Consider the following 25,021-nt stretch of genomic DNA (forward strand, 5'->3'; position numbering starts at 1 on the left):
ACTCAGCTGTCTTGCATTTTTCATATTTGATGTACGATATTTTTAGATAATATGCACCAAAATATCTGTTGGAACTTTGTCCGTTAAGTAAAAAAGCTTTTTGAATTTACCTCACAGTTTATCAGATATGGAGCAAACATAGATCTCAGGCTGTGCTATAGACAAATATTTCTCCGCAGCCTAAATGGGCAAAAACATCTGACATTGTTGACAGTTAGATCACTGATCTATCATGGGATATAGTCTTACCCATCATATGTAAAGCACTGATTGAGAAGGATTTAGGACAGAGAGACAATATAATTGTGGGCATGGCAAATAGCAGATTGTGATTCATTGAAAGAAATAAGGACATGGAAGTCTTCCATGAAGGTGATAATATACAAAATTGTCACCTAATGGCTTTGTGTGTATTGTGGCACCTGAGTTTCTCTTAATGTGTACAGGTTACAGTTATTGAACTATATGAAAAAAAGTAAATTAATTACAAACTACAGCATGCACACACTCTATTCAACATGTAAACATCACTACAGATACTCGGATTTAGGTTATGACATGTTCTATCTGCATGGCCCTCTGAAGTGTCAAAACATTGATGCTGTTGATGACCTGAGTGGCTGTTTTCAGCTCAGCAGTAGTTTTGTGGTTATTGCTGTACTCATTGCTTTAATATAGCCCCACAAAAAGAAGTTGTATGTGTTTAGATCTGGAGAATGTGGCATCCCATCAAGGCCCATGCCAGTGGCCCTTAGGTACCCAAGAGCCAGAATATGGTCCCTAAAGTGCTCCTCCAGGACCTCAAACATTCTCCTGCTTCAATGGGCTCAAGCTCCGCCTTGCATGAACCACATCATGTCAAAATCATGGTCACTTTGGATAATGGGTATGAAATCGTATTCCAGAACCTTCATGTCCCGTTCGGTAGTCACTGTGCCATCAAGGAACCTCACACAGATTATTACATGACTGGAAATTGCACACCACACAGTCACTCATTGAGGTGAAGAGACTTCTTGGTGACAAAATGCAGGTTCTCAGTCCCCAAATGCTCCAATTTTGCTTATTGATGAACCCATCCAAATGAAAGTGGGCTTCATCTCTAAACCATGGTGAAACACAACCACTGTTCTATGGCCTTGGGACTGTACAAATTGCAAATAGCCTTTCACTCCCTGTATTTTACCCCTGCCACCTTCAGAATTTGAAAGAGAACATTCCACTCAACATTGTCAAAAGCTTTCTCTAAGAAACGTGGGTTTGCTTTTCCTTAATCTATTTTCTAAGGTAAGTCGTAGGGTCAGTATTGTCTCACGTGTTCCAACATTTCTGCGGAATCCAAACTGATCTTCCCCGAGCTCGGCTTCTACCAGTTTTTCCATTCGTCTGTAAAGGATTTGTGTTAGTATTTTGCAGCTGTGGCTTATTAAACTGATAGTTCGGCAATTTTCGCATCTGTCAACACCTGCTTACTTTGGGATTGGAATTATTATATTCTTCTTGAAGTCTGAGGGTATTTTGCCTGTCTTATACATCTTGCTCACTAAATGGTAGAGTTTTGTTAGGCATGGTTCTCCCAAGGCAGTCATTAGTTCTAACGGGATCTTGTCTACTCCTGGGGCCTTGTTTCGACTTAGATCTTTCAGTGCTTTGTCAAACTCTTCAAGCAGTATCATATCTCCCATTTCATCTTCATCTACATTCTCTTCCACTTCTATAATAGTGTCCTCAAGAACATCACCCTTGTATAGACCCTCTATATACTCCTTCCACCTTTCTGCTTTCCCTTCTTTGCTTAGAACTGGGTTCCATCAAAGCTCTTGATATTCATGCAAGTGGTTCTCCTTTCTCCAAATGTCTCTTTAATTTTCTTGTAGGCAGTACCTATCTTACCCTTAGTGATATGTGCGTCTACATCCTTACGTTTGTCTTCTAGCCATCCTTTTGAGACGTTTGTATTCCTTTTTGCCTGCTTCATTTAGTGCATTTTTGTATTTTCTCCTTTTATCAGTTAAATTCATTATCTCTTCTGTTACCCAAAGATTTTTGTTAGCCCTCGTCTTTTTACCTACTTGATCCTCTGCTCACTATTTCATCTCTCAAAGCTACCCATTCTTCTTCTACTGTATTTCTTTCCCCCATTCTTGTCAATCGTTCCCCAATGCTCTCCCTGAAGCTCTCTACAACTTCTGGTTCTTTCAGTTTATCCAGGTCCCATCTCCTCAATTTCCAACCTTTTTGCAAATTCTTCAGTTTTAATCTACAGTTCATAACCAATAGATTGTGGTCAGAGTCCACATCTGCCCCTGGAAATGTCTTACAATTTAAAACCTGGTTCCTGAATCTCGGTCTTATTATATAATCTATCTGATACCTTCCAGTATCTCCAGGCTTCTTCCATGTATACAACCTTCTTTTATGATTCTTGAACGAAGTGTTAGCTATGATTAACTTATGCTCATTCTACCAGGCGGCTTCCTCTTTCATTTCTTAGCCCAATCCATATTCACCTACTATATTTCCTTCTCTCCCTTCTCCTACAACGAATTCCAGTCAACCATGACTATTAAATTTTCGTCTCCCTTCACTATCTGAATAATTTCTTTTATCTCTTCATACATTTCATCAATTTCATCATCATCTGCAGAGCTAGTTGGCATATAAACTTGTACTATTGTGGTAGGTGTGGGCTTCGTATCTATCTTGCCCACAATAATGCGTTCACTGTGCGGTTTGTAGTAGCTTACCCTCATTCCTATTTTCCTATTCATTATTAAACCTACTCCTGCATTACCCCTATTGGATTTTGTATTTATAACCCTGTATTCACCTGACCAAAAGTCTTGTTACTCCTGCCACCGAACTTCACTAATTCCCACTATATCTAACTTTAACCTATCCACTTCCCTTTTTAAATTTTCTAACCTACCTGCCCGATTAATGGATCTGACATTCCACGCTCCGATCCGTAGAACACCAGTTTTCTTTCTCCTGATAATAACGTCCTCCTGAATAGTCCCCACCCGGAGATCCAAATGGGGGCTATTTTACCTCCGGAATATTTTACCCAAGAGGATGCCATCATCATTTAACCGTACAGTAAAGCTGCGTGCCTTCGGGAAAAAATTACGGGCGTAGTTTCCCCTTGCTTTCAGCCATTTGCAGTACCAGCACAGCAAGACCGTTTTGGTTAGTGTTACAAGGCCAGATCTGTCAATCATCCAGACTGTTGCCCCTGCAACTACTGAAAAGGCTGCTGCCCCTCTTCAGGAACCACACGTTTGTCTGGCCTCTCAACAGATACCCCTCCGTTGTGGTTGCACCTATGGTACGGCTATCTGTATCGCTGAGGCATGCAAGCCTCCCCACCACTGGCAAGGTCCGTGGTTCATGGGGGGAAATTATACTAGCAAGTGATTTTATACATAGAGATGGAGGTTTCGCTTGCTTATTCTCTGTGGAATTCTGCTCTCTCATTGTCAGAGGGATGGAGTTAATGCTATTTCATCTTCTGGCTATTAATTTTCAATATTGATAACATCTGACATTAGTCATCTTTGGTTTGGGGTGGCACTATTGTTTACAGTGTGTGTGTGTGTGTGTGTGTGTGTGTGTGTGTGTGTGTGTGTGTGTTTGTATGCACTTGTCCTCATCATTTCATCATCATTCATGAAAGTGGCGATATTGGACTGAGCAAAGGTTGGGAATTTGTACGGGTGCTGATAACCGAGCTGTTGAGTGCCCCACAAACCATTAGTCATCGTCATCATCATCATCAATTATACTACATGTTGGAAAATATTGTTGCAACTTCTCCGTAATAACAGATAAGTGACCTTTTACAAAATTTACCAGTTCCTGCTGATACCTACGCATGGGCAACGTGCACTGCACATTTCCTGGTCCTACGCCATCTTGAGACTTGTTTCCCTTCAACTCTGGCAGCTGGAACCTGTTGTTAATAGCGTTCCTGCCAGGTGCGAACCATTCTTCCTCATCATTGCCTTCTCTTGTCATCACTAGCTCTCTCCAACCTGCCTACAGATGTGTCTGAAGGGCACAAATCTCTTTCCTGATTCGCTGTTTGCCTTTTTTGCTGCAGATTTTACATTATTATTTGTATTAGTAACACTGTCACAGGAGTATTCCACAAACTACATTGGGAAACTCTACAAGCAAGACATTACACATTCTTATTTGAATGTGTACTGGTGTGCCGGTGGGGCATTAATGTCTGGCAATATTCTTTACATACTTTGTACAGTTTGTCGGTTTCCAGTATATCAGGTGATTTTATTTTTGATCTCTCAGATGTTGACTGAAGTTACTGTTGTGTTTCATGGAACAATTTAGCTCTGCCCAGCATTTTTAACTCATGTATTTGCAGAAAATTTTGTTAAATAAAGTGTTTAATACAGCTTTTTGGATATATTTTCAGAATTAAGGATGTTACCTGGCAAGGCCCCAATATTTTGGTGTTTGAGCAAATAACCATCACTCCACCATATAAATTAGAAAATATTCGGGGTGATTCAGAGAGTAAAGCTTTTCTCCATATCCGAAAAGTGGTAAGCAAATGCATAATAACATTATAGTTGCTTAAGCTAGGTGCCTTTGCTTCTTTGTTATTATTTACTTCTTTAGGAAAGTATTGATAACCTAAAATGAATAATACTTATTTTGTATGAATGGTTTATATTTACGCATAAGTTTGATACATGTTTTCTATGTGAATATATAGTAGCTGAATGAAATTTGTTAAATGAAGCCATCAACATCCAGTTTTTTAAGCTCTCAGTTTTAGTATGTATGTCTCTTTATCATCATTTCTCTAGCTAAATGTGAAACGGGAAGTAATTTCAGTATTTTTCCTCTCTTGCATTTTGAAAAACAAGTAGCTTTCGTTGGTGGTATTGGCAACTAAGAATAGTGAGTTTGGAAACACAAGTTTTGGGAAGTCCAGGTCTTTATTGTTGAAACATAAATTTTTATTTATGCACTGTCAGTGCATGGACACTGAATGGCGTGTGAGAATTACCTTAAAATATGGCTACTATTTGAAGAATAAATCTGCATCTACATCTACATGGATACTCTGCAAATCACATTCAAGGGCCTGGCAGCGGGTTCATTGAACCACCTTCACAATTCTCTATTATTCCAATCTCGTATAGTGTGCAGAAAGAATGAACACCTATTTCTTCCCGTACAAGCTCTGATTTCCCTTATTTTATCTTAGCGATCATTCCTCCCTATGTAGGTTCATGTCAACAAAATATTTTCGCATTCGGAGGAGGAAGTTGGTGATTTGAATTTCATGAGAAGATTCCATAGCAACGAAAAATGCCTTTCTTTTACTTATTTCCAGCCCAAATCCTGTATCATTTCTGTGACTCTCTCTCCCATATTTCACGATAATATAAAAGATGCTGCCTTTCTTTGAACTTTTTCGATTTACTCCGTCAGTCCTATCTGGTAAGGATCCCACACCGCGCAGCAGTATTCTAAAAGAGGACAGACAAGCATAGTGTAGGCAGTCTCCTTAGTAGGTCTGTTACATTTTCTAAGTGTTCTGCCAATAAAATGCATTCTTTGATTAGCCTTCCCCACAACATTTTCTGTGTTCCTTCCAATTTAAGTTGTTCGTAATTGTAATACATAGGTATTTAGTTGAATTTACGGCTTTTAGATTAGACTGATTTATTGTGTAACTGAAATTTAACGAGTTCCTTTTAGCACTCATGTGGATGACCTCACACTTTTCATTATTTAGGGTCAACTGCCACTTTTTGCATCATTCAGATATCTTTTCTAAATCATTTTGCAGTTTGTTTTGATCTTCTGATGACTTTATTAGTCGATAAACGACAGCATCATCTGCAAACAACTGAAGATGGCTGCTCAGATTGTCTCCAAAATCGTTAATATAGATTAGGAACAGCAAAAGGCCTATAACACTACCTTGGGGAACGCCAGAAATCACTTCTGTTTTACTCGATGACTTTCTGTCAATTACTACGAACTGTGTCCTCTCTGACAGGAAATCACAAATCCAGTCACATAACTGAGACAATATTCCATAAGCATGCAATTTCACTACGAGCCGCTTGTGTGGTACAGTGTCAAAAGCCTTCCAGAAATACGGAATTGATCTGAAATCCCTTGTCAATAGCAGAAGTGAACATTGATTACAGAGCTTCCAAAAATTTTGTCTCACTGCATTTGACACTCCTGAAGCAGGAAAAAAGGAAACGGGTTGTGGCAACATTAGCTGCATACCCATTAATAAACCTACAAAGAGCACCAGGGAAAAATTCTTGATGCACACAGTACATATTTTTGTCCTTTGAAACCAGTTCTCATATTGTTTTTGCAAGTTTTTTGAAAAAGCATATCTGTGACATTAGCTGTGCAATTGTATATTTATTCTCTGCTGCTTTCTGTTGTAACAACCATCTTCACAGGAAAAAAATAGTGTGCATCAGTTGGTCAAAAACACGTTTTCGTCAAGTGCGATGTGTGCTTGATATGTTGATGTATACTGCTTTTCTGCTATGAAGATGGTTGTTATGACTGAAACCAGCCTCAGCTTATACATATTTCCTTTGGACAATAAAATCTGTGTGTGGAATGAAACTTCTTGAAGGTCATTGCATATAAACTTCTGCAGCATTATTGGTCCTTCTCCTCATACTTGCAGTTTGTGATTTGTCATGATGAAACATCATCCATCAGCAGTTCACCTTCATGAAAAGACAAGAATTGACTGCAACATCTCAGATTGATACTTAAAATGCTGTGCTCTCCTCAGAATTACACAAGGGTCACTCCAAAAGAAATGCACACTATTTTTGTAAAAATACAGTTTTCATTCAGCATGTGTGAAAGTTTTACAATGTGTAGATACATCCTTCCCGCTTGTTTTCAAACTTAGTTCAACTTGTTCCCGTTAGTGGCACCGTCAGAGCATGTCTTCAAGATGGCTGCTACACTTGTGACTTTCATCAGAAGCAATGTGCTGTTGTAGAATTCCTGTGCTGTGAAAACGAGACAGTGGGAAACATCCACAAGAGGTTGAAAAAGGTGTATGGATATGCTGCTGTCGATCGCAGTACAGTTAGTCGGTGGGCAAGCGGGTTACGTGATGAAAGCGGGCACGGCAATATTGAGGATTGTCCTCGCAGCAGCAGGCCTCGTACTGCACACACTCCAGACATTGTGCAGAGAGTTAACGAATTGGTGACTGCTGACAGACGCATCACAGTGAACGAATTGTCACGCTACGTTGGGACAGGGGAAGGAAGTGTTTGCAGAATACTGAAAGTGCTGGCGTTAAAAAAGTTTTGTGCCAGGTGGGTTCCCAGGATGTTAACAGTGGCTCACAAAGAAACAAGAAAAACGGTATGCAGCGATCTTTTGGGACAGTACGAGAATGGTGGAGATGAATTTCTTGGAAGAATTGTGACAGGTGATGAAACATGGCTCCATCATTTTTCACCAGAGACGAAGAGGCAATCAGTGGAGCGGCATCATGCAAATTCACCCAAGGAAAAAAATTCATGAACCACACCTTCTGCTGGAAAAGTTATGGCTACGGTGTTTTCCGATTCCGAAGGACTCTTGCTTGTGGACATTATGCCAAGTGGAACCACCATAAATTCTGATGCATATGTGATGACACTGAAGAAACTTAAAGCTCGACTGAGTCGTGTTTGACTACCGTATTTACTCGAATCTAAGCCGCACTTTTTTTCCGGTTTTTGTAATCCAAAAAACCACCTGCGGCTTAGAATCGAGTGCAAAGCAAGCGGAAGTTCTTAAAAATGTCAGTGGGTGCCGCCACAACTTAGTTCTGCCGTCGAATATATGTAGCGCTACACAGGCATGCTTTGTAGGCACAAAGATAAATACTGGCGCCAAAACCTCTGCGTCAGTAAATAAATAAAAAAAAAAAAAAAAAAAAAAAGGTGGAAGACAAGCTTTTTTTTCTCCGCGCCGAGTTTCGACCACTGCATTTTCATACATTATCCAACAAAGTAAATACAAATTCCGTATTGTTCATCTTCGAATGTAGCAGCATTTCAATGTACTACGAAAACCCGACTGGCAAGAATGTTTAGGATGTTTGTCAATATGGCCGACTCTACGTTCTGAATTTTTTCCTATCTGTGAGAAGAGATGGTTGCTAATAGGAACTTTTATAAATTGTGAATCACATGCAGTATTCTCATCACCATAAGAATAATATGAATATGAGCATTTTGTCATGAATTGTTTCGTGTTTGCTGCTATCTCATTTAAATCCTGTGTGCGTAATAAACCACAAAACTAGAATGAGACAACAGCAAACACGGAAGAATATACATATTATGTCATGAGACCTGAGTTTCTCCTGGCGTATACAACTTTCAAATAACTTCCGGGAATTCAGCCAGGTAACACTTTCAGCGACTGCCGATATTTCGGCGGGAGAACACCCCGCCATTTTCAAGGCAAACTGCAACGGACAGGCGGCGTACATGCAAATTTAATACCTCGGTTCTCGGACCCAAGCAGGAAAGATAACACACACACACTGAACACTAGTGCCACCAAAGATGGCCAAAGTCAGAGCTATCGATAGTGAGACTATGAATTCGCAGGTGAGGTAGCGTTGAGTCTGTCCCTCTGTTTCTTGACAAGGGAGAGAGCCGGATTCCAAACAGAGTTTAAACAGAAACCTCCATCCCTGTTAACAAGGTTGCTCGCTAATTTAATCTCAACTGCCTCCCGAATCACACTGTCCCAATAGCTGGACGTGCATGCCAATATCTCGGTGTTATTATATAACATGGGGTGACCAGTATCCAAGTAATGTTCGGCAATAGCAGATCTATTTGGCTGCTGTAATCGTGTGTGCCGTTTATGCTCAGTACATCTGTCCTCCACGGTCCTGATAGTTTGACCAATATATGCCATGCCGCAGCTACAAGGGACACGATATACACCCGCCTTACGCAGTCCAAGATCATCCTTAACGGAACTCAAAAGTGCTCTAATTTTAGATGGAGGTCGGAAAACACATTTCACATCGTATTTCCGTAAAATACGACCGATCTTATTGGACGTGTTTCCTACGTAAGGCAAGAAGGCAGTAGACTTAGGTGTTGACTCAGAATTATCATCAATCACCTGATGTACAGTTGGTCGATAGCGCAACGCACGTTCAATCTGTCTATCACTGTAACCATTTTGACGAAATGTAACTTCAAGATGGGACAGCTCAGCTGGCAAAGTCTCAGCGTCAGAAACGATATGTGCCCTGTGTACCAAGGTACGAAGTACCCCTTCACGCTGAGCCGGATGGTGACAACTATTAGCTTGTAAGTACAAGTCGGTGTGAGTACGTTTCCTGTAGACTGCATGTCCCAATGATCCATCATCCTTCCTCCTAACCAACACGTCGAGAAAGGGAAGGCAACCATCCTTTTCCACCTCCATCGTAAAACGAATGTTCGGGTGGATCGAGTTCAGATGTTCTAGAAAGACATTCAAATTCTCCCTACCGTGAGGCCAAACAACGAAGGTATCGTCAACGTATCTATAGAAACAGGCTATTGGGACAGTGTGATTCGGGAGGCAGTTGAGATTAAATTAGCGAGCAACCTTGTTAACAGGGATGGAGGTTTCTGTTTAAACTCTGTTTGGAATCCGGCTCTCTCCCTTGTCAAGAAACAGAGGGACAGACTCAACGCTACCTCACCTGCGAATTCATAGTCTCACTATCGATAGCTCTGACTTTGGCCACCTTTGGTGGCACTAGTGTTCAGTGTGTGTGTGTTATCTTTCCTGCTTGGGTCCGAGAACCGAGGTATTAAATTTGCATGTACGCCGCCTGTCCATTGCAGTTTGCCTTGAAAATGGCGGGGTGTTCTCCCGCCGAAATATCGGCGGTCGCGAAAGTGTTACCTGGCTGAATTCCCGGAAGTTATTTGAAATATTATGTCATGTTTGTATTCGTATTATTCTTATGCTAAACAGTGGTACAGTCAGAAATGAAGCACGACAAGTCACTAGATTTTTAAATCTAAAATGACTTTAATTTCTGTGCAGAATGTAATGTACTCTTTAGTACATTACAGGCGTCTGCAAAGATTTTCAAACGAAGAAAAATTTTCGCTAAACTCTCATTCACAACATCTTCTATCACACGCAGTCTATTATTTGGTTCTTGTTGATTATTATCAAAGAAAGCAGCAGTGTAAGTAACAACAAATAGCAGTCTCTTGCCATTGTTTCGCTAATGAGACGATTCCTCTTTTTTTTTTTTTAATTGGAAGCGGCGGTAGCTCGCACAAAAGCAAGACATGCCGCGAGCGGCGACAGGTCGTAAACACTCATTATCAAAATGCGACAAACAACGCATGACATAGTACAATAATGCATTTTCAGCTTAGAGTGACGTTAACACCTATAACAAAGAGAACGGCACTTATCAGATCAAAGAAAAACAAGCAATCAATTCAAACCAGACGAAGCACGTGAAAAAGGAAGGGTACCCATATAAATACGGACGGAGCGACTGACGCATAGCAATGGCTACCTGGTAAAGCTTAACTGCTAAGCTTACGACTCGAACCAAACTACTGTAGCTGTATCGTCATTCATTCGACCTAAATTGTCTCATATTACAGTGGACCAACTTTGTTTCGATTTGGAGATGCGGCCTAAAACTTTTCTCTCCCCTTGAAATTCGAGTCTCAAATTTCAGGTGCGGCTTAGTTTCGGGAAATTTTTTTTCCTTGATTTCGAGCCTCATTTTTCAGGTGCGGCTTAGATTCGAGTGCGACTTAGTCTCGAGTAAATACGGTACATCTGCAAAAGCAGGACGTTTTGCTGTTGCACGACAATGCACGGCCACATGTCAGTCAAAAAACCATGGAAGCGATCACAAAACTCAGATGGACAACACTGAAACACCCGCCTTACAGTCCTGACCTGGCTCCATGTAACTATCATCTCTTTGGGAAACTGAAAGACTCTCTTCGTGGAACAAGGTTTGAAGATTATGACTCCCTTGTGCACGCTGCCAAACAGTGGCTCCAACAGGTTGGTCCAGAATTTTACTGTGCGGGTATACAGGCGCTGGTTGCAAGACGGCGTAATACAGTTGAGAGGGATGGAAATTATGTGGAGAAATGAAAATATTGTTCATAAAGGATGTATCTACACACTGTAAAACTTTCAAACATGTAGAATAAAAGATGGATTTAAAAAAAATAGTGTGCATTTCTTTTCGAGTGACCCTCGTACCATAAACATCTGCCCAAAAGGTCATCTACATCCTTAATCGTAATTCACTTTTGATTCATTGGTCTTTTACACCAGGCCTGCTCAGGAGGCAGGTTGTGTAAGCCGAAAACACTTGTTTGTAGTTTGGTAACAAGAAACTTGTCTTGTAATCTCTGATCATGTGTTCCTGTTGTTGTAACCAGTATAAAAAGAAAGCCTATTCTCAGTGCAGTGATGGAAGCACAAATTTTCTATTTTATGTTAAGGACAAGTGACACAATTCCTCTGTCAGACAACTCATTGGAAAGGTTCGTATCCATTAATGACATGACTTTTGAAGATACATATCAGGTTTCAAAATTTTAAGTATCACACATTTCAGTTTTCATTGGCTTTAAAAATTCTTATAATTAGATTACTAGTCCTTAGAGCGTGAAGAGCAGGATGCTGGTATGGAGACATTAAATAAAACTTCGTTCAGCAACATCAATATGTAAAAGATGCATTGAGAGGCAGACAGGCACAATGAAAACCAAGACTGATAGACATTATTAGCTATCAGACTAAGTCCAAAACATACACACACACACACACACACACACACACACACACACACACACACACACACACACACACACACACCAAACACAAATGCGCATGTCGTGTGGGGCAGCTAAGACAGGCCACCCAAAATATACCCATAATGAGTAAATGTACTGAGGTGCAGTTTTCACTAAGTCTTAACAGGCAGTGTGACTAATTTTCTGATACATATAGCTGCTGAATTATGACACTAATTTTTTTTATGAAACTAATTAATTTTTTATGTGAAATTCGAAAGAGTCTACAGAGGACATGTTTGTGTAGTTTCATACACGAAGTGCAAGTTTGTGTGGCAGGGATGTGAGCCAGACCTGGATTAAATCCAACAGTCATTGGTCTGTTATATCGTCCATTCTGAATGTAAATTTTAGGTTATTTCCCATGCTTGTTTTGGCAAATGCTGGAATGGTCCGCTATTTCTGCCTTAGGAAATACACTGTGTGAACTGTTAAAACAAGAGTACACAAAGAACTAAGTTCCCATGATTCATAAATGGATGACACAACCTCTCTCCTTAATTTAATTGGTAAGAGTGGTGACAAGAAGAGTATCTGGCCACAAAATTGAAATAAAAATTAGCCATATCATTAAAAGCATCATACATTGCAAATGAATATGAGGAAAGAGAGTTTGGAAAGAGACTTCAAAGAGTACTTCTCCAATGTAATATGGGTGGAACTTGATAAAATAGTAACAAGGTAACAGTACCTCAAATCACTGTTCCGCTCTCAGGAGAAGAGGTTCCTGATTAACCTATCTGTATGGAATGGACCTGACATCTGCCGTGCTGATAGCACATTGATTGCTTTACTTACAGCACACTGTCTTTCAACAACTATGGCAAGATGTGTCAGAAGCTGTTGGTATTTGTGGTTTCACGAGTCCCAGCAGTAAAATGGGTAGCCATGGTGAGCCTTGAAAACTCCGCAGTACTTGTTGCAGAAAATGATCTGTGTTTATCCAGTTCTCTTTGATTTTCAACTGAATAGTAGTGCATATTTTGAAAATTGATTATACACTTCTCCCTACCAGAATGGGTTTTCAACTGATTAGTACTGCGTATTTTGAAGATTGATTTTGTAAATGATGCTTCTCCCATAAACAAAACCTGATGTAGAAATACCATTTACCTTTGCAGTTTTTGTAGGTGTTAATTGGAGATCTGCAATCAGTGTTGTATGTCATTGTCATCAAGTTATTGGAGTAACATATGTATAGAATGAAATATGTGGGAATGTAGTGCTCACAAAACACTACTTTGATTGATTCCACCTGCACATCTGCCTTGTAATGAAATAGGGGTTGTTTTTTTATTACTGTTAAAACATTAGCTACATTTCTCTCATCATTTGCTGTTCTTTTTCATTGGCTTATTTTATTGTTCACATTTCCAGTTTCTTGAAAATTTTTTGTAGTGTTTACAAAGACAGAGTGTGAGTACTTGGTACAATCTGGACACCTTTCATTGTACAACCCCACCGCTACTCTAACAGTTTGGCAACATTTCCCCAAAACAAAAACCACATCAGCGAATTCATCTGTTTCTGTTTTTTATATTATAAAAGTGTGATTGCTCCAACTTCCGAGAAAATACTGATGGAGTTCAGTCGCACAGGTGAATAGTGCTATAGTTACTTGATTCCTTACTTTTACTATAGTACAGCAAATGTTTGTGGGATTCATTTTCTTCACAGCGGAACACTAGTTTGTGAGGCTGTTAACTTATTATTTTGTCTAGTTCCGTGTACGTTTTGTCATTGAAATCCTCTTCAAATTTTTGTTTCAGTGCCACAGAAAAATTACATAATTCGATTTAAAACAAACACAGTCAGTATCATTAGAAATTATTTTCATGTGAGGTGCGTTAAAAAAAAACACAATTTTTTGTTATGAATTTTATTTACTTGCCTACATCAAGAGTATCCCCTTCAAATTAGTTCTCATTAGATATTATACATTAATTTTCCAATCTCAGAACCACTCTTGAACTCAATCTGTGAGATGGCTTTTAGCCACAAATCTGTTTCCACAATTCCATCAGTTGATGACGTGCTGGGGAATGCAGGGTGCTGATATCTTCAAATTCATCATGGCCTTCTTCAAAATACTTATAACAATCCCAAATCCTATAGTTTTAATCATAGTGGGCTCACCAAAAGCAGTATGTAACTTTTCTAAAAATTTGCGCTGATCTTTATATTGTTCTTACAGCAAAATATACTAAAAATTCTCTGATCCATTTTTATATGCAATACCAAAAGATAAGTAATCTTTTTGATAATTTATGATGGACTACATGTTTGCTAATGCTGTACATATACTTCCCAGACATGTTACGAACTCAACAATGAAAAAATCACGCCAATTAGACTAATATGTAGGCAGTATTACAAAATTCCCGTTACTATCTGAACACATCTCGTATGTCAGATTATTTGTCACATTGTCCGCTATAACTTAGCAAAAAATGTACCTCTGTATAATTACTTTTTCTTGATATATTTGTAGTGATTGTGTGTGTGTGTGTGTGTGTGTGTGTGTGTGTGTGAGAGAGAGAGAGAGAGAGAGAGAGAGAGAGAGTGAGTGTTTGTGTCCATAAACCAGCTGTTGGTTTGCCACTGTAGATGTGTGAGCCAGCTGGCATGAGCAGATCAGTGTCTGCTTCCCAAAGCTTCATAGGTGAATTTACTTCTTTTACGTCTGAGTCACACAAGGTAACCTTAATTGCACTAACACTAACAAAATATCCTAACTTCACACTACTTAATCTTTCTTGCATCTGTTCTCATGTTACTGCCTCTTCCTTGCACTTCCAGTTCCTTGGATTTCCATTTCCTTTCATCTGTTCCAGTGCAAAGATTTTTCTAGAATTAGGTAACACATGCTGTCACCTGATAAATAAATGAACTATTAGCTCGGTGCTCTCAAAACATTATGCAATAACTGCAGGCAGTAAAACACATAAACATTACTATCTCTTCACATACACATGTAGAAAACAGACTGCTGCTTTCTTTTTCTTTTTTGATACCTTGTAATATTGCTTCCAACAACCTTTTACTTTTTCTTTCATTATAATACCAGCAAATTACTTGGTGTTGCCAAGTTAAAATCTCATATCGTCTTTTCACCCTCCAGTGGTTTTCCAACAGTAACATTTGAACCAAGTGTGTTTGAAATTGCACAATACATATCTAATTATACTTTCTATTTCACCCTGTGCTCACACATACCCCTAGGGGTCAATTGTTTTCAGGGTTGTTGGTAATCAGCTTAGCAACACGGAATTCAGTAATAACAATCTTGTTTGATTGTTCTTAAATCATCTCCTTTCATCCCGTGTTCCCCTTCCTCTCACCGTACTCTGCAGAACAATTCTGCTGCAACCATCATACATTTTGCTTAAGGACCACAAAGGCAAGATTAGAGAAATTAGCACTTGTATGGAGGCTTAGAGAGAGTTTTTTTCCCTTGCACCAATTGTGAGGGAAACAGGAAAGGGAATTACTGGTAGTGGTACCAAGTACCCTCCGCCATGCAACTTATGGTGGCTTGCCAGGACTGTTATGAATCATCTTAACAGTGGCAAAAACTGGTTATTTGACACTAATATTTTTAAATTATTAACTTGTGTCTTCTTCTCATGCCCACAAATAACGAGTGCTAGCAGTGTCTTACACACTGTATTTTTTCCTAGATAGTAAGCTGCATTTGTATTAAGTTTGGTTGAAATTTCTCGTTGTGTTCTGGGATTATGTTTCAGATCAAGTCACTCCCTCCTCACAACCAAATCCACAACTAGGGATTATATATGATTGGAGCTCTCTCCATTCACCCTGGCATCTCTAGAAGATGTGGATTCAGCATTGATATAGTTTGCTTTCAAATAGCGTATAATCCAGGATGAATTAACAGTAATATGACAGGGGTTAGGTTCCTAATAGCTACATACAGAAGGCATTGAATGGCAGACTGACACATTTAATGTACATTTAAGAGTGGGCTAAGCTACTGGACAAAATCCTCCTCCTTAGGACACACACACACACACACACACACACACACACACACACACACACACACACATCTCCTGATATTAGGGCCTAACTGCGGTGAGCTGAGGAATCTCTGTTGGGATGGGTGGTTATGGTATAGATGATGTGTGAGGAAGGGATCGGGAGGGTAGGAGTGGTGGAAAATACTGTAGTACTGCTTGTGGGGGGTGTGGCTGGACGTCGTGAGGGTGGATAATGTTTTTTTTTTCCCAGGGTTAATTTCAGTCATCAGTTGCAAATAACTTTTATTACCTTTACCAGTATCAACAAATTAATTTGTCCTCCTCAAAATCTTACTTTAGGAGTCAGTCAATATTTTCTTCATGTACGTGTTACTGTTGTTGTTGTCTTCAGTCCTGAGACTGGTTTGATGCAGCTGTCCATGCTACTCTATCCTGTGCGAGCTTCTTCATCTGCCAATACGTACTGCAGCCTACATCCTTCTGAATCTGTTTAGTGTATTCATCTCTTGGTCTCCCTCTACGATTTTTACCCTCCACGCTGCCCTTCAATACTAAATTGGTGATCCCTTGATGCCTCAGAACATGTCCTACCAACCGATCCCTTCTTCTTGTCAAGTTGTGCTACAAACTCCTCTTCTCCCCAATCCTATTCAATACCTCCTTATTAGTTATGTGACCTACCCATTTAATCTTCAGCATTCTTCTGTAGCACCACATTTCTGAAGCTTCTATTCTCTTCTTGTCTAAACTATTTATCGCCTATGTTTCACTTCCGTACATGGCTACACTCCCTACAAATACTTTCAGAAACGACTTCCTGACACCTAAGTCTATACTCGATGTTAACAAGTTTCTCTTCTTAAGAAACGCTTTCCTTATCATTGCCAGTCTACATTTTATATCCTCCCTACTTCGACCATCGTCAGTTATTTTGCTCCCCAAATAGCAAAACTCATTTACTACTTTAAGTGTCTCATTTCCTAATCTAATTCCCTCAGCATCACCCGACTTAATTCAACTACATTCCATTATCCTTGTTTTGCTTTTGTTCATTTATCCTCCCTTCAAGACACTAAAACTGACATTTTACAATAACTGAATCACATCTATGTATCTGTTGTACTAGCACAACAGATATGTGGATGTGCTTCAGTTACCGCAAATTGTCGAATTGTTGAATTGAACTAGCACAGCAGATACATTGATGTGATTCAGTTATTGTAAATTGTCAAATAGTGTTTAAAATAACCACATACAATATGTAAATTTCTGAACATACCATAGTATTATCCTTTTATGAAGATGTTGACTGTCTACTAAACTAAGCTTCTGAAAATGAGAAATTAATGTGTCGAAACTGATAAAGATAATAAAATTTATTTGCAACTGATCACTGAAATTAATCCTGTAAAAGGTGATATTAAAGTTGCTGAAAATTACAGCCATGAATAAAGTGATAGGTAGCAGCTATGTGTGAGGCTGCAATGGTATATTCATTTTATTCATGGCTGTAATTTTCAGCAACTGTAATATTACCTGCATAGTCCTATTTCTTTCTGTGCTTCTTTCTTCTCCATGGCCCCCCCCCCCCACCCCACCTCACCCCACCCATCCCGCCCCCTTTCCCTGAGCACAGTTTGCTGCTCCTAACAGCTCACTATCTTATTCCCATTCCCACAGGCAGTACTACAGAATATTCTCCTACACACCCCATGCTATCCCTTTCCCTCCCCACTCCACTCCATACTTCTTCTGTACCTCCACTACCCATCTCAGCCAAGATCACTGCTCACAGCAGTTGGGCCTTTGTGTCCAGAAAACAGTGGCTGCTTGTTGTGTTTGTGAGTTGTACTTTTTTTGCTTTTGTGTGTGTGTGTGTGTGTGTGTGTGTGTGTGTGTGTGTGTGAGTGTGAATTTGGGGTGGGGGGGGGGGAGGGGGGGGTGCTTCTGCCTCTAGAGAAGTACTTTTTCCAGTAGCTTAGTCTACTTTTAAATGTGCCTGTATGCCCCTTGATGCTTCCTCTATGTGGTGAATAGAAATTCGTCTCATTTAATATTATAGCTAGTTTTCATTTGTTTTGGTGTTCCCTCTTTGGATCCACTATCTGTACCTATTGTGTTTTGGATTGTCATTCCAAAACTATAGATATATATATATATATATATATATATATATATATATATATATATATATATATATATAGTTAAGTGAGTCCTGTATGTACAGAGTTTGATTGAAATTGTTCTGGGAACTAATCATAAATACGAGGTGCATTCAAGTTCTAAGGCCTCCGATTTTTTTTTCTCCGGATTGGAAAGAGATAGAAACATGCGCATTGTTTTAAAATGAGGCCGCGTTCATTGTCAATACGTCCCAGAGATGGCAGCACCATACGGCAGATGGAATTTTACCGCCAGCGGCGAGAATGAGAACTGTTTTAAATCCTTAAAATGGCGACGTTTTCCTTGCTTGAACAGCGTGCAATCATTCGTTTTCTGAATTTGCGTGGTGTGAAACCAATTGAAATTCATCGACAGTTGGAGATATGTGGTGATGGAGTTATGTATGTGTCGAAAGTGCGTTCGTGGGTGCGACAGTTTAATAAAGGGAGAACATCATGTGACAACAAACCGAAACAACCTCGGGCTGGCACAAGCCGGTCTGACGACATGATCAAGAAAGTGGAGAGAATTGTTTTGGGGGATTGCCGAATGACTGTTGAACAGATCGTCTCCAGAGTTGGCATTTCTGTGGGTTCTGTGCACACAATCCTGCATGACGACCTGAAAATGCGAAAAGTGTCATCCAGGTGGGTGCCACGAATGCTGACGGGCGACCACATGGCTGCCCGTGTGGCATGTTGCCAAGCAATGTTGACGCGCAACGACCGCATGAATGGGACTTTCTTTTCTTCGGTTGTGACAATGGATGAGACGTGGATGCCATTTTTCAATCCAGAAACAAAGCGCCAGTCAGCTCAATGGAAGCACACAGATTCACCGCCACCAAAAAAATTTCGGGTAACCGCCAGTGCTGAAAAAATGATGGTGTCCATGTTCTGGGACAGCGAGGGTGTAATCCTTACCCATTGCATTCCAAAGGGCACTACGGTAACAGGTGCATCCTACGAAAATGTTTTGAAGAACAAATTCCTTCCTGCACTGCAACAAAAACGTCTGGGAAGGGCTGCGCGTGTGCTGTTTCACCAAGACAACGCACCCGCACATCGAGCTAACGTTATGCAACAGTTTCTTCGTGATAACAACTTTGAAGTGATTCCTCATGCTTCCTACTCACCTGACCTGGCTCCTAGTGACTTTTGGCTTTTTCCAACAATGAAAGACTCTCGATGGTCGCACATTCACTAGCCGTGCTGCTATTGCCTCAGTGATTTTCCAGTGGTCAAAACAGACTCCTAAAGAAGCCTTCGCCGCTGGCATGGAATCATGGCGTCAGCGTTGTGAAAAATGTGTACGTCTGCAGGACGATTATGTTGAGAAGTAACGCCAGTTTCATTGATTTCAGGTGAGTAGTTAATTAAAAAAAAATCGGAGGCCTTGGAACTTGAATGCACCTCGTATTACCACATTCTTACCTCCCACGTCTGCCACAGTCATATTCATGAAAAAGTTCAACTGAAATTGCTCCAGGTGTTTCAGAATTATTGCAATACTATAAACCTTAACAGCTGAACCAAGCAAAGAAAATGTCCTTAAACAGCATGCACTGTTCCTTCAGAAGAGGGAAAAAAAGTTAATTTTCTCTCGAGTTATAGTATCTCAGTATATCACTCTCACACCTCTGCTGGGTGTCACTTTTCGATGACTAATCAGTGGAACTATTGTTACTTTTCCTCCTATTACGTAGACATTTCCATTCCTTTCTTCTGTGTCAGTAAACATCACTGATGTGATAAAAACCAAAATAATGTTTACGCAGACCTTAATACATTGCTCAAAATAATTAGGGGAGCATGACTTTGAGTGTCTACCATACTCCATTGAGCAATAATTGAGGAATGGATATATTAGCAAATTATGCCTCCATGTTTCACAAATTAAGCACACAAAAAACATTATATCCTCATTCATTTACATAACAAGGACTGAAATGTCTGACAGGTGTCGAAAAAAGAAAAGTGAAAACATTCGTCCTGTCATCCTGGGTGGTTTTCATTGGACTTGGGAGTTTCAATAATGTGTATGCTCTCCATGAACGAACGTTTTATCACCACCTGAGACCTATGTGGCATGCTCCATAGGTCTACAAAGGTCACCCAGTGGCATCTGTTTCTATTCCTCAGATCTGTGGAGAGTTCTTGAAGAGTCTGTGGTGGAATTGGATGACCACGAACACATCTGTGAAGCATGTCCCACACATTTGATGTGGTTTAGGTCGGGACACACTGCTGGCCACTTCATTACATCAGCATCCACACCCCTTGTACATGAGATGGGATTCAGGGCCACCATCATATGCAGCAGCCACCATGTGGTCCAACAGGATCTGTACCATGTACTTCCTGGCAGTAAGATGACAGAATCTGTACGGCTACCTACGCAGATGTCTCCCTACACCACCACAGAATGTGGGTTGAATCTGTCAATTTCCTTTACAACAGTTGGCAGACAGTGCTCACTGTGGCATCTTTGCATCCAAACATGGCTGTCAGCTTTCATCAGAGTAAGTCTGGACTTGTTTTGCCAGCGATGAAGTTGCCAATTGACATGGGAACTGCAGACTTGAAGGTGAACTGCGAGGTGTTTTCGTATCAGGTGGTGTACTCAAACTGGGGCTTCTAGGCTCATCTCTGTCCATTACTAGAAAACACTGGTACACAAGTACTCACTTCCTTCTGAAGGGTCATAGTACAACCGATAGATGGCGAATGATTTTAGTTGTTGCATACATTTAAAGTGAAGATCTCAAGCTGCTCAGTCAGAAGGTATTGTACGTATCAAAATAGATTTAGCATACTAGATGTGATACACTTGTGCAGTATCATATAAGCCTTTCTCATGTTCCACCTACTGTACATTATGCCATTAGCTACTTGATATATAACTAATTACTGATAATGCCACAAGTAATCCCCCTGTAGAAAATATGACCAATGTAACATTGTAAATACCAGGTGATCAAAAATCAGTATAAATTTGGAAACTTAATAAACCAAGGAATAATGTAGATAGAGAGGTAAAAATTGACACACATGCTTGGAATGAAATGGGGTTTTATTAGAACAAAAAACAAAACAAAAAAAAATTCACAAAATGTCCAACAGATGGCACTGGACAGCAAAACGTCAGTGACTGCCCATGAAAATCATGTATAAAAGAAGCTGTAAAGAGAGAGAGAATCAGATGTGCCAGCAGTCGCAGCATGTTGACATTACCTGAAAAGGCACTTTTAGTGAAGCTGTATTATCAGAATGGGGAATGTGCTAGTTCAGTGTTACGATCCTATCGCCATAGGAAGGGGATTCGAACGGGTAAAGGTCTGTTAACAAATGCAGCTGTGGCGAGAATGATTTCGAAGTTCGAAGCCACGGGTTGTTTAGACGATGGACCCTGTAGTGGCCGACCGAGCACAAGGCGTAATGCTGCTGAGACAGTTCAGAAAGAAATGGAGACTGTAGTGGGTTCGTCTATACACGGGGAAGTCAGCGCTCGTGCAGTCGCATGTCGCACAGGCATTCCATACACTACTGTTTGGTTGGCAGTTAGGCGTACCGTCCAATGCTATCTGTACAAAATCCATCGGCATCGTGAACTGTTACATGGCGATTTAGTGAAGGGGAGGGCATTTGCGATGTGGGCGTTTCAAAAGATGGCGGAAGATGACGATTGGTTGAGTAACCTTTTGTGGACTGACAAAGCTCATTTCACTCTCCGAGGGTCTGTCAATGCCCACAACTGCAGAATTAAGGCTACTGAAAATCCTAGAACTGTTGTGGAAACTCCATTGCACGACAACAAAGTCACGGTGTGGATTGGATTTACCACATCTACCATTATCGGGCCTTTTTTCTTCGAGGAAATGCGTGATTCTGGTTTTGTAACTGCTGCCGTGACAGGTGAGAGGTACGCCGATATGTTACAGAATCGCATGGTCCCCAGCCTGGCTGATAAACACCTGCTGGAACGTACGATGTTTATGCAGGATGGCGCTCTACCCCATATTTCTAGACGCATGAAAGATCTCTTGTGCGCGTCGTTTGGTGATGATTGTGTGCTTAGCGGCCACTTTTGTAATGCTTGGCCTCCCTGGTCCCCAGACCTCAGTCCGTGCGATTATTGGCTTTGGGGTTACCTGAAGTCGCATGTGTATCATGATCGACCGACATCTCTATGGATGCTGAAAGACAACATTTGACGCCAATGCCTCACCATAACTTTGGAACATGCTTTACAGTGCTGTTCACAACATTATTCCTCGACTACAGCTATTGTTGAGGAATAATGGTGGACATATTGAGCATTTCCTGTAAAGAACATCATCTTTGCTTTGTCTTACTTTGTTATGCTAATTATTGCTATTCTGATCAGATGAAGTGCCATCTGTCAAACATTTTTTGAAGTTTTTTTTTTTTTTTTTTTTTTTTTTTTTTTTGTTGTAATAAAACCCCATGTCATTCCAAGCATGTGTGTCAATTTGTACCTCTCTATCTACATTATTCCATGATTTATTCAATTTTCAAATTTATACCAACTTTTTGATCACCCGGTACTTATAAATTTACGGTACACCTTCCTTGCCTCCTCTGGCAACCACAAATTGTGAGTTGAAATTTCTCAGTTGTTAGTTAACTGCTTCCTGCTGCAGATTGTTGTGATTACTGGCCAATTGCTCATGGGATGTTTTCTATTCTTCATTATTCATTTGTGTCTCTGTTTCCATTTCATCATGTGTGCTGTTATTGTGACTATCTGGAGTAGTAATAAACTTCTTTACAAGGTTCTTTGTGTACACTCATAACATGAAAATTAGCCACCATTTCCATGTACAAAACCGCAGTCTTTACCTGTTATTTTATTTGTTGTTATTGGGATTGTTGTATGCTCTACCAAATTGCTCATGCTGTATTGTTCATGATATAGGGTGAAATGGTCCTCTGCAGAATGATTGTATGTACTTTCCTCACTGACATTACTGAACTGAAAGCAGTTTATTCCCAGTATATCTTTTCTATTCTGCTGCTGCACTAACTCGTTATAGATGATGTCGGTCTAGCTTTTCCTCTGCTAACCTTAACAGGGGTACACATCTACACTTAAAATATTTTCTCCTCAGTCTCAAACTAATTTATCCATAACCCCCCTTAAAAGCATGACTTGTGTAATTAAATAACGATTCCATATGGATGCTCAAAGCATTGTTTGTGTCACGTTTAATCCATAGTGTACCTTAATAGTACTGCTTTTAATGAATCAAAATTAAATGTAGATGATAAAAAAAATATGGACATGGTTGCCTTTGGATAAGATGTCAGTCTCCACTACAGTCACTGCTTTGAAAATTAATTATTAAGGAAAATCTTCTTTTTGTTGTAAGCAAAAAGAAATTCTGGAAAAATTATTTCTTTTTACACTATCTATCCAGAGTCATGACTTGAAATCCACCACCTCCTTAATTATACACCAGACAAACTGCATCCTTACACAAACTGCTGCTCCTTTGAGAGGAAGATGTACAAACAAATCTGTTTCATGGTCAAGGGGACCTACATGACACCTTCCTAAGTGGCTGTTTATGGGTCAACTCGAGGAAACTTTGCTGGGCACCCAAGATTTCAAACCTTGTCTTGTGTTTTTGTAATCTAATTGCTGGGCCAAAAGTACACTGCTGAAAGCTTAGCAACATTTTGAGTCTTCTTTATGCTCATATTGACTAGTTAACACTTCAACCATACAATGTTTTGATACCTTTGCTGTTCTTACTCAGTTTGGTACGACCTGGTGTCTTACCTGTTCCCCAATAATTTTATTCTTCAAGCCTGTAATCTTCTTCTTCCTTCCTACTTAAGCTATTGTCCACAATTAGTAAAGTCTTTTCTGAAGATTTGAGAAGAGTGAAGATTATAATATACTTTCTGGTTTACTTAGCTTCTTATGTAGAGTAGTCTCCAGGTCTTCTTGTCTAGGGGGTCTGAGTCTTGAAGCTGAAAATGTAACATTTTAGGTCCTCACTGTTGGATTGATCTAAATAAATTTGGAGATTGTTGTTGCAGAATTTTAGTTTTTACATTAATATATTTTATCACATTTTAGTATATCATACAGCTTTTTGATTTCTCACATTAACAAAGCCAAAATTACATTGTTCGCACAAAATGCAAAAAATATCCAGTCACATCGAGGGAATGCCTACTACTGGCTCACTCAGCAAAAATAACAATATCCCAAAGGGCTTATCAATTTTTCTTGACAAATGAATTTCTATTAGTTTCTGTTACATTAATATTTTTGATTATTATTTCATAAGTGAAGTCAGAAATAAACATAGTAACCAGACAGTATTGCGTAACTAATAGTAGAAATTTTAAATGTGCCAGTAGTCTGCAATTTCAAATGTTTCTGAAAAATAATTTTAACTGTACATTCAGAACTAGTGCTTATTGATTGTAACATTGAAAATAAAGTAATTCCTTTTCATAAATTTTGTTGAGGAAAAGTAATGTTAGAGGAAGATATCCCGGTACAAGCTGCATACATAAACCTACTTTAGCAGTAATTTGACAACCATACTTCCAACGACCTTCTCCAAAGTTAAAATAAATAAATAAATAAAAAATGAAATTCAATACACTCACTAATTGTGGCATTACTGGCTTGCTGTTGTTTACTGGATGTGGCTGTGTGATGTGAATGCGGAGGAGGAGCAATATGAATGTGAATGTTGTTTGTGGGTAAACTCAGTTACAGTGGCTTCAGTCTTGGACAACATTCCTTCTGGAAGATTACTGGTCCTTATTCTTCAGACAAGTGACCGTACATTTCAGTACACTACTTCGCTGTCTTTGGGATGTTTATATGCTGACTGAAGTGATGAATGAAAATTTGTACCAAAGCTGGTATTGAAACCCGGATCTCCTTCTCACTATGCAGATGCGCTAACTAGTAAGCCAC

At 39.7% G+C, this 25,021-nt stretch overlaps 1 protein-coding gene across 1 annotated transcript in view; it reads left to right on the plus strand.

The window, feature by feature from the left end:
• Positions 1 to 25,021, plus strand: part of LOC126473957 (protein LSM12 homolog) — a 37,943-nt gene that overhangs the window by 9,881 nt on the left and 3,041 nt on the right. Inside the window, exon 4 of the mRNA XM_050101327.1 lies at positions 4,439 to 4,568. Within this exon, the coding sequence (XP_049957284.1) occupies positions 4,439 to 4,568 (130 nt within the window). The remainder of the gene's footprint in view (positions 1 to 4,438; positions 4,569 to 25,021) is intronic.

Source organism: Schistocerca serialis, chromosome 4 (assembly GCF_023864345.2).
Source record: "Schistocerca serialis cubense isolate TAMUIC-IGC-003099 chromosome 4, iqSchSeri2.2, whole genome shotgun sequence".
NCBI classification, from domain to species: Eukaryota; Metazoa; Arthropoda; class Insecta; order Orthoptera; family Acrididae; genus Schistocerca; species Schistocerca serialis.